Source organism: Oreochromis niloticus, linkage group LG23, assembly GCF_001858045.2.
Source record: "Oreochromis niloticus isolate F11D_XX linkage group LG23, O_niloticus_UMD_NMBU, whole genome shotgun sequence".
NCBI lineage: Eukaryota > Metazoa > Chordata > Actinopteri > Cichliformes > Cichlidae > Oreochromis > Oreochromis niloticus.
Window position 1 is genome coordinate 16,932,456 of NC_031986.2, and position 17,549 is coordinate 16,950,004.

The 17,549-nt window shown below is 40.5% G+C and overlaps 1 protein-coding gene across 2 annotated transcripts in view; it reads left to right on the top strand.

Moving 5' to 3' along the window:
• Positions 1-17,549, top strand: part of filip1l (filamin A interacting protein 1-like) — an 86,075-nt gene that overhangs the window by 28,320 nt on the left and 40,206 nt on the right. For both annotated transcript variants that reach the window (XM_005452359.4, XM_005452360.4), the window contains exons 3-4: positions 897-1,070; positions 1,173-1,351. In XM_005452359.4, coding sequence (XP_005452416.1) covers positions 897-1,070; positions 1,173-1,351 — 353 coding nt within the window. The remainder of the gene's footprint in view (positions 1-896; positions 1,071-1,172; positions 1,352-17,549) is intronic.

Genomic DNA, 17,549 nt, shown 5'->3' on the forward strand with positions numbered 1-17,549 from the left:
GAAACCCCTTGTGTGGGTTTCTGGCATGTGAATCTATACAGGAAACAGTAATCCTGTAAATGGTGGTGTTTAGCCTTGGTCTGTTTCATTTCTTTTTAGATTTAATCAGTTTGGCTCATGTTAATGAGTGAAAAATGCTCAATATTTCTGTGATTTATCTGCCAATTTTGACTGTTTTTGTACTTCTGAGTTTATTGTAAGTATACATAAGGTCAGCCCCATACCAGTTGGTAATGCCACATCTATGTTTGTTTTTAATTACATGAATATGTAAAAAAATGTATTTTTGAACAAAAAATCAAATGCTCTGGGTAGCGCCTGAAAGAATGAGATCGTGGATACAAGCAGTGGAAATGAGCTCTCTCCAAAACGGTGGCTGGGCTCAGCCTTAGAGATAGACTGAGGAACTCAGCGATTCAGGAGCTGCCAGTTTAGGTGATTTGTGCATCTAACCAGGATACCTCCTGGGGGCCTCCTAGTTGAGTTGATCAAGGCATGTGCCACTAGGAGACGGCCCTAGGAAGGACCCCGGACATGCTGGAGAGATTACTCTCGGCTGACTTGGGAATGCCTTGTAGTTCCCCTGGAAAATTTAGGGGAGGTGGGCAGGGATAGGGAGGTCTGGGCTTCTCTGTTTAGACTACTGTCCCTGTGATGTAGACACAAATAAACGGCAGAAGATGGATGTATGCACTAAAATCAAAATTCCTAATATATTTGTCAATTTACTGCAACAGTGCTCCACAATGTTTCTATACAATCCGTGGTAACTGCAGAACCTACACTCTTGCTGTCTTGTTGCTGCACATTAGCAGGAAAACAGTTTATTCCTCTGCATATTAATCCTGCAATACGAAGTTCAAACCAGCCACATTCCTTTTCTTCTCTCACTGCAGGCCAGAGATGAGGTGATCACGGTGCTGAAGGCAGAGAAGATCGACTTGGCCCTGCTGGAGGCCAAATATGGTTTTGTCACACCACAGAAGGTCCTGCAAGCTCTGCAGAGAGACGCCATCCAGGGCAAGTGTGACGTCTTCCAGGAAGACATCTATGAAAAACCCATGGCAGAGGTAACAAACAGTCACTCAGAATCTCTAATCTACTAATCCACTGTCCAAGCAATGCAGTACAGTCCAGACATGACAGATGTTTTTTTATTGCTCCCATCACAGCTGGATAAGCTAGTGGAGAAGCAGAGGGAGACGCACCGGCGGATGCTAGAGCAGCTGCTGATGGTGGAACAATCACACAAGCAGACCTTGTACAAGCTGGAAGATGAGAAGAGGAACCACGGGGAGTTCATAAAGAAGAGTGACGAGTTCACCAACCTGCTGGAGCAGGAGCGAGAGAGGTCAGTGCACGAACTACCAAGAGAAGTTGGGCAGTCAGTCAGAAAACTGGCAGCCCCCCAAAAAATGACAATCACAATTTGCTTCAACATGGAAGTGTCTGACTGTGTTTATGCTGGTTTCCTTGGAGAAATCTGGTGACCTATAATCTGATAGCAAATACAGGAAATCTCACCCTGGGTTCAGGGAAAAGGCGTCAGTGTCACTCTATAATTTATAATGTCTGATTTAAAAGATTCTGGATGCCCTTCAACTGCATTACAGCAGATTTTTATTGCGCTATTCTCATGTTGTGTTTAAAACGGAGTCCATGAGGAAACTTAAAGTCTTCAGCACAACTGACCCCGTCTCAAGTGGCATCACTTTAGAACGCTTATCAGATTTTAGAAACCCAGAAGGCTTCCAGGAGCTTCATTTACATGGACAAAAGTAGTCAAGCTCTGGAGTTCTTCTTGAAGTAGATGTTTATATGTGAAGTGATGTAAATCAAAATGTTGCAGGACAGCCATTCTAACCTGCACTTCATGTTTCATTGACCTCCAACAGGCAGCGACTCCAAACATGTGCATTGTATCAAGCTGAAGCCAGAATTACATCTGATGCAGATTTCTTTCTTAAACAATAGCTGCCATCTCCAATTGCTTCACTGTCGCGGTGATATGAGTGTCTTTCTGAGTCAGTGTTGACGTTTTCTTTGGAGTGAGAGGTCCTCACTAGAGGTCCTCCTAGGAGGTGGCGTCCACATATGTGGACATCACATTTTGGGTTGTCTAGACCAAAATACAAAATTTTGCTCTACAAGGGCCTGATATCCACTTACGAGGACATGATACTGCCACTGTTCTATTGAAATTTAAAACGAATGTCCTCATATGTGGATCTAATTTTTCTCAGAAACAAAAATCAGGTAAAAGAAAAAAAAATCAATTAATTCTTTGTTTTTACATTCATCAGGTTCCAATCAGCCCAAATAGCAAAGAGAAATTAAAAATGAATGCCATGAAAGAGTTCGGGTCTTAGGAGGTTAAATCATTTCAGCCAGCAGAGGGGAAGTACACGAGGAGTGATCAAATCTTTTTCCTTGAACTGATAGTATGAGAAATCGACTGACAGCCAGCCTCCTTCCAACTCAAGCCACTCAGTGTCACCAAATAAATGTAATAATAATAATTAATGTATTCATTAACAGTGTTAGCAATAAATCAAAGTGTTCTTTAAGAACAGGAGGAAAATCCCCCATAAAAAACAAAACATCCAATACTTTTGTTCCCATGACCTAGCCCAGGTCTTTTACTTTTACTATCGCTTTTTATTGAACAACTTTGCAAAAACCTGGAACAAACCAAGAGTTGTTTCTGGAGTTAATCCAGTGACCAGGAATGGAAGGCAGGACAGATAATTTACATGTGCGCTTAAAAAGAGAAATAAGCTTTACATTTACAGTTCTGCTTTATGGTAGCACTGTGGATATTTATGAAATGGGGGGGAAACCATATCCCTGGAAAACTGTCATAAGGGCTGCATAAGTCTGCATTTCGTTGCCAGTGAAGCTTTGAGGCAGCACTCAGCACGAGGGACACTGACTGTTGGTGCTGCCATTTCATGATGTGCTATGATGTAATTCTTTAAACTCTCCAAGATCAGCAACTGTATATTACAACTGCTCAAATCTGAAGGTTTATACACACCTTTCTTAATGCAGTGTCCTGTGTACTACAGCTTAGCACAAACCAAAATCACTTTTCCTCAGTACAGTGTTGATGCATCAGCCCACCAATTTAATTTGCTTTCAGAGTAACATATTCTAACATTACCTAGTTGGACCCAGTGTAGTACAGGGATTTATAAAATCTAACAATGAATGCTATAACCACCACAAAGTTTACATTTTTGGTGTAGCTCTTCTAATGGCTTCAAAAAACCTGAAAAATCCCTATACAGTAGATTACATCGCCACAATGCCAAGCTCAAGGCCTTAAAGCTGTAGCCTATGTAGCCTAAGGCTACTTTGAGTGCAAAAATAATTCCTGACAGAGGTTGAGTGCCGAAACTTTATTACACTAAAAGACTGCAGTAAGATGCTGGAAGCTTGTCATCTCGGACTGAGAGAAGCTGCTCGGCCATTGAAATTCATGCCACAAAATGCCTGGTGCACATTTTTGATGCTTATGTTAATACCAGAGGAGGTTTAAAGCGCTGCAGCTGTTGAGTCAGCAGAGCATTGCTGTGGTTCCTAAAAACTTCTACTTTGCAATAATACCACTTACAACTGATTGTGAAATATCTAGGAAGGAATAATGTTTAGAAATAAACTTGGAAATAAACTGTGGCATCCTATTACCAAACTCTGCAAGCTCTTTACAACCATGCGTTCTTTCATTAATGTTTGTAAAGGCAGACTGCATGGCTAGGTGCGGATTTTATAACCCAGTGGCAATGGACTTGAAAACATCTGAATTAAAAATTAAAATGTGTGGCCCAATACTTTTGTTCATATGGTATTTGTTACTTTAAGCTAATTGCTATCATCATCACGCTGTCTTGGTCATGACAATGTTAACATTTAGCCCAACATCCCTGAATGTATATTTTTGAATATTGCAGAAGTCCTAACACTTCCAGTGGAGAAAAATATTGTAATGTGAGATGAAGCTAGGATGAATTATTTAGCAGTCATGTTCAGCACTGCAAGCCAAGACAGAGGCAGCTGGAGGTCTGAGGTGGAAACATGTCTGATTTCTTCTGTAAATGTCACATAGAGAGCAGTTACTGGGCCGCACTCTTTTTACTGCTTCCTCAGCAATATCACATATCATACACAAGCACAGTGTGTGCACTAACCTGGAAACTCACCTGCAAGACACACACACACACACAGACGAAACACACACACACACACACAGGCAAAACACACACACTATCTCGGCAATTAATCTCACAAGGGAAACACAACTGGACAGCGGCCCGTGACCTATTTGGGACAATCACATCATTGCACTTCAGCCATAGCAGAATGTTTGAGTTGGATCGAGAGGGCAGTGTGACGATGGTCTGTGCTTTGTCAAAGAGCATGTCAGGAAGGACAGGCTGCCATGAAAAATAGACCCCTGTCCAGGGTCGAGCTAATTACCTTGTGAGAAAAGGCAAAAGATTTATATGACTGAGAGAACAAAAAAAAAAGAAAAGAAAAGAAGAAAACGTACCAAAAAGCTCTGAAAAGTATCAGTCATAGTGCATGTTCAACAACATGCCAGATTACCATGGAAATAGTGGACAAGGGTCTATTTTTTTAATAATGAGTTTGCCAGTAGACTTTAGCATAGGCTCAAGTAAATGTGTGTGTAAAGGCATTGAACATTTGCCACTGTCTTCTGGCCTCTGGATTGTGTATTAGCTGAGTATGTGTGTAATATCCAACATTATTAGGCAAACGTGTGTGTTCAGAGGTGTCCTCTTACCTCCCCTCCCCTCCCTGTTTGTCCAGACAATCCTCACATGAGACATTATAGTTCTCAGTGTCGCCACTTGGATAATTATAAGTTATACTATATGGTAATGGTGTAAGTGTGCTCTCTTGAGTGACTGTGGGTAGCTTTTCTGGTTCATAAAAAAAGGGCATATAGTTATCACAGCCAGCAGGAAAACCCAGTTGTACACTATGCTATGTATCTGTTAACAGCTTCATTTGTAATTATTCAGTCTTGGCCATCATTTCTATTGGTTATGATGATGCTCTTGTCTCAAACAAACAAGACCTGCTAAGCTGCTAACATCCCTGTTTGAAAGGGAAAATAAAGGTTTCAGATGGGATTATGAGTGGCAAATAATGGAAAATGAGTATGAAGAATCTGTAGGCAAGGGATGATATTTCTTTCTGGTTTTCATTGGGGGTCTGCTTGTAGTCCAAGTTCTACTGAACAGGTAGCAGGTAGACAGAGTGAACAATGGCACATGGAACAAGAAGTCTGCAATTTAATTTTCTTTATCTGCTATCTAATATCCAGACTACACCAGAAGCCCCGGAAAACTGGCTCTCATTCACAGAGGCCAAGTAAGCAGACTAGCTGGTGGGTTTTCAGAGTTAGGGCACAATGAATTCCTGGAACTCACTCTGCCAGTGTTGATCGCTTTCCAAATATTAGATTTTAGGTTAAACGCTACAAAATCAGATTTAAAATAGTCAGCATTTTTGTACAATTTAATGTGATGAATCAATTTGTGAGCTCAGGCTTATGTGCTACACGTCTGATATGGAGTTAACCAATGATCAAAGAATACAGCCAAAGTTGTCATCTGTGCAAGCTGTTATCTGTTGAGGGTTCAGTTACATGACCCCAAGTCATATGACAGTAACTTCTCCAGCTTTTTGAATGTGTGCCTGTGTAAAGTCAAGTGAGTTAGGCCTCAGTCAAACAAGCCTAGATAATGGTCTACAACCATATGGCAACCAGCAGTTGCAAGTGAAAAATTCATATTCCTCTACCAGTTGGCAAGTGGCAGTCACTATCAAATTGATTGCTAAAGCCCCAGTCATGCAGGCCTTGAGACCAGTCAGTGACCCCTTGGCAACCACTGGTTTCTAGGGAAGTATGTTCATTCCAATAGCAATCATGCAAACTGTGGGCAATCGACAGAATCTGCAACAGACCAAAGCAGATTTGCCCACAGTTTGCATGAACCATGCGAGTTGTCTGTAAACACTTGTTAATTACTCTCTGAGTGGTAGTGAAAAGGTGGAAAAAAGTGCAATGAAGACCTGAAACAACATTGCAGCGTTAGCCTTCAAAGTAGAATTCCTGCCTTTTAAAACATGTTACTTGTACCACTGAGGCATAACTTTTTCTTTGAAAGCAACCGTTTACCGTTTTCGGTTCGCATCCTGCCTTTTCAAGTTTGAGTTTGCAGAGAAGTCTATGTCTTCTATGCAATCTAAGAGCATAGAAGACCAACCAAAGCAATTACAAAAAGGTCCACTCTCTTTGCAAACAATTTCACCTAGCAACAGCCAGAAGCCATAGTAACTACTTGCCAACCAGCTGGGGAGTACAAATTTTCCCTCGTGACCAGTGGTTGTATCACAAAGAATATAGTTGACAACGTATGAGTACGGTACACGACATCAACCTCAATAGTTCAATTTTAAAGTAAAGCAACCTCTAGTGGCTGAGTAAAGAAGTGCATGATCTGGTGTCAGCACCTTTACATTAGGTGAAACTCCAGAAGTAAAAAGCTGAGCTTTTTCACATGTGCAGATATCTGTCGAAACCAAACAACTACAACAAAAAAAAGCTATGAGGAAAAGTGAAAGTAAGAAGCAAATCAAAGTGAAACTTATGAAGGTTGTGAAATATCTCCTGATTTATATTTTTCCCCATTTAACCCCATGTCAATCTTAACACAGACTTTCACAATCGTATGCGTCATATCTGCTATGCTTTCATGGATCATATCATTCATTAGGAACTAATGGTGACGTAATCATTGTTGAAGGACTCGATCGTTTTCTGGCAGCAGCTTCATAATAAATCTTTCATGTAAGTCTAGTGAATAAGGATCTCAGTGCTGATCACAAGGCAGACTTAACGAGATCTAGTGAACATATTTTTCTGTTATATAACCATTCAGTCACCCTTTAAAGAGGCAGACATGTCATCACAACTGCCTCATGCAAGAAGAAAGAGAGAATCCCCCGCGGAGCTTAAGTAAACACCATTTTAGTCCTTCTCCCATGCACAAAACACAAAGTTTGCTCAGTGGTTTCTGCTAAACTCTACGCTCCTTCCAAAATATTATTATAGAGGGCTTGAAATAATAAAAGAAACCCCAAAACTTTGACTTCTGAAAGGAAAAAGCCACTTATCGCTTGTTTAAGGAGAGCTGAAACAGCCGTCTGTGTTTTTAAGAGCGCCTGCTACGGCTTCAGCATGTACAATATGAAAGACACCACATCACACCGGGCTTTAATTCTACTCTCGTTAATCCACTGTTATATGATGCATTTTAGCTGCATGTAATCATTTCCTTTAACTGGGTCCTGGAAAGCAGCAAGTTGTGATTGCATCCTGGGGTAATGTGGAGCAGCGTTTGGAAGTGGACAAACCTTATTCCCCCCATCTTTCACTAAATTCACACACAGTCAGCCTGTATGTTCAGAAACTCCTCATCGCCAGCGGCCATTTTTTTATTCTTTTACTCTTTTCATAGCAGGAGGCCTGTGATTGACCTCCTCCCTGCGACCTCTAAAGAGGATGTAAATCCGGGCAGGGGGTCGGGGATGAACCCGGTTCCCCACCGATTAATTGTCAATCGAGCAGCCATACATGAGTGATGACCTCATCGCGCGCCGAGCACTGCAGGAGCAGCAGGGGTGTGAGAGCAAGAGCGGCATCTTAACCTTTAACAGATGTTACTTTAAACATGACTTCAGCTCGCTGATACACACAAACACACACACACACACACACATCTATGCCTCAACAGGCCGTTTGCTCGCCTTTGTTCTTTTGCAGAAAACTACAGAGCAGGGAGGGAATTTTATTACCACGAGAATCTTCTAACTGATGTTAGTGTGACAGGTTCCATCTTATGCTGTCATGCATTGCCCTGAACTGAACATATGGAAGAGTCAAACATCCAAATCAACCTGCTGTCTCTACCATTTAAAGTTTGCACAGCTGTCGGTGACAGCAAATAAACCAATGAGACAAACTCAGAGAAACTCTGTGAAGTAATGTCAGTGAAACACATACCAAGCATGGTTGCTTGAGATTATTTTATAGTCAAAAAAAAAAAAAAAAAAAATTAAAATAGCTTTTAGTTAATAACTGTATAGTTTGTATTTTGTCTCTCTTTTTTTTTTTTTGGATCATGTGAACATACCCAGTGCCAGAGTTTAACTGAAGAGGAAACAAAAGAGATCGAACAAAGACTTGTAAATGTAAACTGGTACAGGGAACACAATACAGATAAATGAGAGGGATGAAGCCAGAGAATCACAGAAGACACAGTGAAAAAACAAAAATTAAGAAACACAATAAAGTACATCTCTGACTAAAAACTCACAAAAACAGACATCATGACAAATTCTAGATACTTTTACTAGTTTATGCATTGAATTACACAGACTAGGAACACAGTCTAACACGCTCCCTATTAAATCCAGAATTGAATTTAAAATCCTTCTCTTCACATACAAAGTCTTAAATAATCAGTCCCCATTCATTTCAAACACCTCATACTACCACATTACCCAATTACAGCACTTTGCTCCCAGACTCCGGGCTTACATGTGGTTCCTGGGATATTTAAAAGTAGAGTGGGAGGCAGAGCCTTCAGCTTTCTGGTCCCTCTTCTCCCAGTTTGGATTCGGGAGACAGACACTATCTCTACTTTTAAGATTAGGCTTATCTTCCTCTTTGATAAAGCTTATAGTTAGGACTGGATCAAGTGATCATGTTGTTGGGGGGTTTCCCATGATGCACTGAGCATTTCTTTAATCACTGTGTTTATACACCGCTCCGCCTTTAATTATTAGTTATTATTAATCTCTGGCTCTCTTCCACAGTGTGTCTTTTGTCCTGTCTTCCTCCTCTCATTCCCAGCCAGTGGCAGCCTTCCTGAGCCTGGTTCTGTTGGAGATCTTCCTGTTAAAAAGGAGTTTTTCTTCACACTGTCGCCAAGTGCTTGATCACTGGGGGTCGTTTGGTTGTTGGGGTTTTCTCACTATTACTGTAGGGTGTTTATAAAACTGAATTGAAGTTACAATTGGGTCCTACCTGTGGCCCTTTGGAAAAATTAATTGCCCACCCCTGTCATATTAGAAAGACTCACTTTAAGGGGCATTTTCAGAAGATTAATGATATCTTACATCAAATAAAAAGCATCGTTTTAAAATTCGTTTTTTGCTTTTATTCTTGTTCTTTCTGAATACCTTTATAATTTTATGCCTTTGTAATTTTATGCCTTTAAATCTTTTAAGAAAAGCAAACTTTTCGCTCAAACTTAAAATCACCTCATCGAGGCCATGATTTAAAGCGAGGCCATTTCAAGTGGCCATAAATACAGCTCGCTAATATCACTTATATCTGTATACATGTTGGCTGAAAGTAGAGCACACAAATACCAAATATTTATTTGAGGTATTTTAGAGACAGAAATGCTGTTAACTGAATAGATGTCTGCAGCTGCTGTCATTCTATTACAGCACGAGTTGATGATTAACACTAATAAAACGGGTGCACTTTCCAATAAAAGTCCTTCAGTTGTAACTGTATTTTACAAGTTCTCGAAAAATGCCTCAAGGCCTATAGGAACGAACAAAGCGGTGTGACAGGAAATAGCCTGCAGATAATTTGAAACAACACCTCGCTGATGTCATTCACTGGCACAGTGGGTTATTATCAGCGTTATAGTGTATATATAAATTGCAGTAGCTCCAAACATAACACTACATAACCTTCATCCACCTCTTAACAGTTTGCAGGGCATACGGTACATGTTCATGCCATCTGGTTGACTTAACAGCAGCGGTGGTGACATCACTCCCGTGGATCAAATTGAGAACATTCTTCAGCGATTTCTTCATCATCGCTGAGATGCTTATTATTAAGTCCTGCCCTGTTTTTTGAAACCGAACACACGAGTTTTTGATTTTTTTATGATCTGGGATCTTTGGTTATTAATGATGGTCCTGCCTCTGCAAGTTCACCTTAGAGGCAGGCTGTTAACTCTGCAGTTTTATGCAAATAAAAGAGTGTTTTTGCACGAATGACGGGGTGTTTTAGGAAGTTGTCGAGCAGCTGCCATGCGGTACGAACGCATATTCCGTTGGGTGCAAGGGATCCGTCTTCACCTACGCATCGTTAAGATATTATCAGTGCTCCCGAAACTGTTGGTGAGGAGGCGGAAATCAGCCTCATTCATCAACTGTTGCTGACACGTGATGCCTAAACTTTTTGCAAAGGCTGTTATTTCTGTGTTGACTCCACGGAACAGCGCACCTGTAGTCCTCCCAAAAATGCTTTAGCCTTGTGCATTTCATACATTCCTGTACCAAGCAAGGTTCAAGCTTTTGGTATGAAGGTTGACAAATTGAGAAATGTGATCTGAAATGTTTAGAAACTGTCTGGTTAGTTTTAAACTGTGCAATATTTAACTTTAATCAAATGTTAGCTTGGGAAAATACACATCTCAGTAATGAACTGCTGAAGCCAAACAGTTCCCTCTATGAGAAGGAAAGCTCGTCTTCATGCTGACTACTGCATGTACAGCACATTCAGTGCCACCTTCTACATGCAGCCAGTTATATTACAGATTTTTGTAACACACTTGCTTGACTTGTACATTCAGCATCGCAAAGACTTTATGGAATTTGGTTTGGTTTAGTTAGACATTAGGAATTAAATCCAGACAGAGGAGAAGACAGACAAGCCAACAATGTGATAGCAGTTCATATCTTTGTGGCTCAGTCACTAAAATTTACGGTGATGCCGTCTTTTCTCAAAAACTTTTAGTCTGTTCAGTTTAAAAGCCCTTAAAAGATGTTTTCAGTGGTAGACAGTAAAAGACAAGTAGGCTTATACATTTTCTTAAGTAATGTATTTAAATGTATATTCAGAGATGTTAAATGTGTTAGCTCTGCTTCATGGATGGAAGTCATAATGCTATGATATTGTTGTTTATGGATAAAAAAAAATACGTTATCATAGAGACCGAAAGGTTGCTGCCTGTTGCCAGGTAAAATTGGTGGGTAACTGCCCCAAAAACCTCCTTGTGATTGCAATAGTTGCTAGAAGATTGCCACAGTCATTCATAGTTTGCATGGGAGGCCTGATGTGCCTTCCAACATGTTTGAAACACTGCACCTTTACTTATGTAGCCAAAGGCACAGTTTTACTACTATTTGGCAAGCAGTTGGCAAGTGTTTGCAGACAAGTCAGTATCTTCCTGGAAAGTGCTGCAGCTGACCACAGCAATTGCAAGCAGGTTTTCTGTGCAGACCCTCTTACTTTTGTGTGAACAATTTCACACATCAACTGCCAGCAGCCACAACAACACCTATTTTTTGCCCAGGGGGGCCACCAACTGGTCTCTAGGCCAGTGTGACCAAGGTCTTAGGTCTGTTTGATACACTTCTGCATCTAATACACAAGTCATAAAAAATCACGAACACACTCAAGGACATACTGTTGAAGATAGTCAGCACAGTAGGAAAATAAAACATTCACTTAGACAAGAGGGATGATTGAGAAATAGAAATATGATGAGATTTTAAAAGACAGATGAGTCCCTTCTGCGTTTGCTGTCTTGCTCTTTGTTTGTGTGTCTTGATGCTCGTCACTGTATCGTTCCCACATTGTAGGAAAAACTGAGTGGCTACTGACCTAATTCGTGCTGGTCAGCCAACACTCCCTTCCCTGCTTTAGCCAGATAACAACCAGATGGCTCCGCAGTCTTCTTGACCTCAGCCTCTTTTATCTGAATATACTGTAACAAGGTTGATGGGATTAAGACAAGCCCGTTCATTCACTTAACCTTTAAAGCTTTTGGATTTCATCAACTTTATCTATTAATATTAACAGAAGTACTTTCTAAGGAGTGTTTCCTTATGGATAATTATATTTTGTTTTGAAGGAGTGATGACTTAATCTAATCAAGTCCAGTGACTGACCTGGCATTTCACTAACGGATTTGTTTTTTTCTAATTTATTTTACGTGAAAAAACACAGCGAATATATGAAATCTGCATGATTAGAATATATTTAACTTTTGTTGGGTTGTTTCCGTTAAATTATGGAAACAACTGTAGGTGTCCATCAAGCACGTGATTTGCTTTTTGGATTTGTGTTTAGGCTGAAAATAAATTGTTGCTGAAGTTGAAGGTGAACAGTGATGAAAAAGTTATGGTTTTGTGTTATTGAGCATAACCACCGGGGGTTGGTTATGTTACTGAACACCAGTTTGCAAGTAATGCAATTCAATAGGACATGTAAAGGTGATCACGTTGTGATTAATATGGTGGCCCTGAAAGGTCAAATGACGGACGGACCGTTTTGTTTCGTGATTTCTGTTTTTTGAGCTTTTGAAGCATTTTTTCTATTTATGTTGTGTTCTATTTAATGTTGGATGTGTTTTACGTGCTTTTGGAACATTTTTCTGTTCGCTGGTGCTTTCTTGAGGTGCAGTGCATTTGACTTCTTAGAGCCACCACAGCTTAATGTCTGACCCTTACAAGTACCTATTTATGCATAACCTTAAGCACACAACATGTTTGTAGTTAAGAATATATTGATGATATATGAAATTCTGTGACAGGAAGGATTCAAACTTGTATTGCTGGTACGATTGTCTGCCAACTTAAGCCTGCACCACTCCTCTAACTTCTTTTGCTTTTTAATGAGGACACATGAGAACGGACTGGTGGAAAAATAATTTTAAGGGAGATGAAATAATGTTGAGGAATTTAACTTGAGGAACACAAAACATGTTTAAAACTCATGTTCAGAAATGAGAATTAATAAATTATAGGTCATGAGTATATCACAACTGGAAGTTAAAAGGTGTGCCTTGGAGCATAATACTTTCTTGTGTCACAGCTCCATGAACACAGCAAATGTTGAGCAACATTTCCTGGCTGGAAACAAGTCACCGTTTGCTTTTGTTTTATTAGGGAGTCGTCAAAGACAAAAATATGGAGGTAATCTTTAAAAAAACAGAGACAAGACACTGACAGATGCATGGTTTAATCCACATGCTTTCCATCTCTGTACTGCAGATGTGCAGGTACGAGCGCTTCACAAGGTGCCGGGAGACAGAAGCCAAAGACACAGCTCACATAAAACGTACTCTTATGTGCCATGAAATGCGTGTGTCAAAATATTGCTCCGTTACATCTGTGCGCTGGGTGGTAATTAGGGCCAAGTGATTCGTCACTGCATGGCGTAATGTGATTACATCTCCCTGACAGAATGTAGCTATTAGACCTCACCAACCACAAGGACTCGGGGCCTTGCAGCTTGTACTTTTCCAGCCTTTTTTAGACTTGTTATAAAAGAGGAATCCAGCTTAAAATAGCACTTACGTGTTGTGTTCTATTTCTGTAGCAGTGCAGGTAATGGATTTGAGTGTTTCAATGTGGCACTTCTCCTAAAACATTACATTTCTGCTATAAAAACTCAGTGCTAATGTTTTACAGTGAAAGAGGCACATTTTCTTGATGTGTCTTTTTAATTCTGTGGCAGATGTGGGATGTTTTTAGCACGCCAAAAGGTATTGTTCCCATATTATTCCACACTAACAATGAGGAGAAAAGTGCTTTTGTAACCAGTGTTTATACGAGATTGTGTAATTTTAGGGTTCATTTTCCTTTAAACCTAACAGTGAACACCTCAGGGCTTTTGCATGAGCCTTGACTACATTAACAGACTCAACTGGATTGCAATCAAAGAGTGCAATTAAAAACAAAGCCGTGCATAATATAGCTCTTTGCGATGATTGGTGAACTTGACTAACTATAAAGAGTTTTCCAGTAAAATGAACAGAGCCAAAATGTTATTTGAGCATTTCGACGGCGAATTTGTAACTTATAACATCTGTCAGGGTTATAAAAGAGCAGGAACAACTCAATAGTGAACTGAATAGAGCTTGACAAATGATTATGCTGACTGGGAATCCGCAGGAGTGATGTATGAGCTAATCTTCTGTTTGTGAAAGGAAATAGCACCGAGGGTGGAGAGATGGAGGTCAAGGAGGAAAACAAATGCGGCTAATGTAGACTTAGCATGACATTTCTACGCTTGCTGTGAACCATGCGTGGCCTCTGCCAGCACTGGAGACAGCGAGTGATGGCCAGACTGAAAATGCAGCAGGCAACAGAGAAAATCCGACATGCAGGCTCAACACTGCGGAGGACACTTTTACCCGCCAGCGAGGGCTAATCTCTCTGATTTACTTTTTTTCTCACATTTGTTACAGCAGACACTGTGTTGAGTTATGGCTTGGCAAAACACCGCAAAGGGAAGCCATTTTTCCCCTCCTGTCCTGTCAGGCTGGAAGGAAGCGACAGCGAGAAAGTTGCGCTTTTTACGTCCTCGTTGCTGGCAGCTGCTGTGTCTGAACAATGAGTGCACGCCTGTGCTCCCAGTCAAGTCAGTGTTGAGATAGTGAGTGAAATATGGAGGGAGGAAAGAGCCTGCCTGTATCTGCCAACTCCGATGTCTCACAGTGGTGAATGGGCTATCTGGACAGGGCCACAATGAACTGAGCAAACAGGGAGAGAGCGGTGACATTTTCTTTTTAACAAAGAAAGAGTCACTGCTGTGCTGTTGTTATTAAGCAGATGGGATATTTCTTACTCTATCCAAATAGTAACTGTTTATATGCTAAATCATTTTAAAAACAACCTTTGTCTTTCTAAGCTTCCAATCACATTATAGCTACACGAAAACACATAAAAATGTCCTTATCTCTGTGTACAAGTGCATGATGCTGTGTTAGAAACGTTTATTACTCGATGTTAGAGAGGAACTTCTAAGCTTTTCTTTATTTTTTTTACATTTTCTGGCATGTGAAGTTAAATAATTCACTGAACTCTATGCCATCTTGTGTAAAGTAAGTAGCCCCGTGCTGGTGGTATCAGCCAGGTGCTCCTAATCAACTACATCTAGTTCAGTGTGATCAACTACATAAAAACAAAAGTCTGGAGCAGGTGTGTTTAAAGACAACACCACAACCTTCCCAGGTGTGCATTACCCACCAAACTCAGAGAAACTGCAAAAAATCCAAACGCTACTTCTCAGACTCTAGAGGCCTCAGCAAGCATGTAATATGTTACATTTCATGACAGCACAAATAAAAAAAGACTGAACAAGTACGACTTCTTTGGAGGGTTGTCAGGAGAAGAATGTGGTAGCACAGTCTAGCTTTGCAAAGTTGCATCTGAACAAACCACCAGACTTCTGGAACAATGAACTTTGGACAGATGAGACCAAAGTGGAGCCATTTCCCCATAATGCACTGCAGCATGTTTGTCAGCACGGTAGTGGAGGGGTGAGGATTTGGGCTTGTTTTGCAGACACAGGTCCTCAGCACCCTGCTGTCATTGTCGACCATGAAGTCTTCTGTATACCAAAGTATTCTAGAGTCAAACATGAGACAGTCTGTCTGACAGCTTGGTTAAAACTGGATCAGCGGGACAATGATCCCAAACACTGAAGCAAATCTACAACTGAATGCCTGAAAAAGAAAGGAATCAAAGCGCTGCAATCATCCAGTCAAAGTGCAGACGCTGGGGTGGAACATTAAGAGTTATGAGTAAATGAATACAAACCTCAATTTCCTCCACAGTGATGTGAGACTGATAAAATCATACAGAAAATGATGACTTCAAATTATTGTTGCTAAAGATGCATCTACAAGCTACTGAATCATGGGGTGGACTTAGTTTTTCATGACTGCATTTACACTTAAAATATCCTGTTATTATCAAACCTCATGCTTCAGAATGTTTCTCCCCTCCTCTTGGCTCTGTATTATCTCATAGTGATATCTTTAATAAGGCTATCACAGGCCTTCTAGTTGTAAGGGACAGCCAGTCAGAAAAAAAACTAGCTTAAGTAAAGGTTGCCCTTAAAGGAAGAGGAGCTAAAAGGCTTGAGGTCACTACAAGAACACCAAAGATGGTGATGTAGTTGGAAATGTGAACTGTAGAACGACTGTAAAATAATTTGCATAAAAAACTAAACACGTTGATAAATTTGATTTAGACAGAGCACATGTTCAAATAGATTTCTATACTGACAAGTCTATGAAGGAAATACATGTCAGCACGTCTCACATCCTGTTTCAAGTTGAGGGACAAAGTTTCAGTTAAGCCAGGCCCTACAGGAAACAAAAATCCACCAGTGGGACCGTATCTGACACAAATACAGTTTGCTTTGGTAAAAGGTTTTTTTCTTTTTTCCCCCTTCATTACAGTATGGAAACTTCTGCCACATCTCACCACATGCGCCTCGTCTTGATGAAAGACACTTTTCCGTGTAAACAACACAGCGAGTCGAAGCATCCTGCGTGTCAGTGATTTCCACCAATAATGTTGCCCTTAACATCATCCCAAATGCAGCTAATCACACTCCAGTCTAGAAAACACTGCCACAAAAAGAAAGACATAAAACACCAAAAACGAATTCCTTTTTAATCATGAATAATTATATTTTTAATTCATGTAAAAATCCTTCTACTTTCTCTTTTCTGCCACCCATTAAACTAATCCCCTTGCTTGAAACACTGTGTGCTGTTTGGATTTGTGTAAAATTTGAAATACTCACACGGTGCTAGGAGGTGTCTGATTCAGAGGCAGTAATCGTGTTAATTAGGGATGTTTACACAGATTGGGGTTCAATTTACTTTTCCCTGACGAGGTTTGTCCGATCCGCTGGAGACAAAGCCACTGTTTTTGGATTCTGGTTAAAATGCTGTATGTGGCTCCTTATTTTGTGGCTCAGGGAGATGGATTTGCACAATATTTACCATTTGTCATCTTAAAGGAATTTAAAGATGTCAGGTACCCGACACCATAAATCCCCCGTGCAGCCTGAAGAAAGAAAGCCAGAAGTCGGCTCGTGGTTGTGTGAAGGTAAGAAAAATCTCAAGGACCTGCCTTGAGAGGGAGTGAGGTAGTCGAGGAGTCAAAGCTGTGATACTGAAACCAAAATTTAACGCTTTGGGGACTGACTCTTTGGAGAGGGAACAATAGAGAGCTGTCAGAGGGACCACCCTATCCCAGTTCATCCCGGCTTTTGACAAGAAAACCCAGAAAGCAGGAAATAAGAGCCACGCTTTAGGGTTTTAAATTCCCTCCACCCCAGATCTGCTGCAAGGTGCTTGGGATGATTGATGAGAACGTTTTCCTGTAAGGTTATGAGGCTGTAGAATAGCTGGCACCGCTGTTCTTCAGGGTTGAGATACAAGGGTAAACATTGTCCTTTCAGACCCACATTTCCCCGCTTGATAGTTCACGCACATCTCAGGGGAAATTAGTAAAACTTCATAAACATCTGCTAGAATAAAAGAATGTGGAAGAAACGTTCATCGGTTTAATCTTTTACAAGCTCGACAAGACTCTGCAGAAACAGTGCAGACGTGTAATTTAACTTTCAATAAGATGCATGACTACACACAAAAACAGATTGCTTCTTTTTTTTC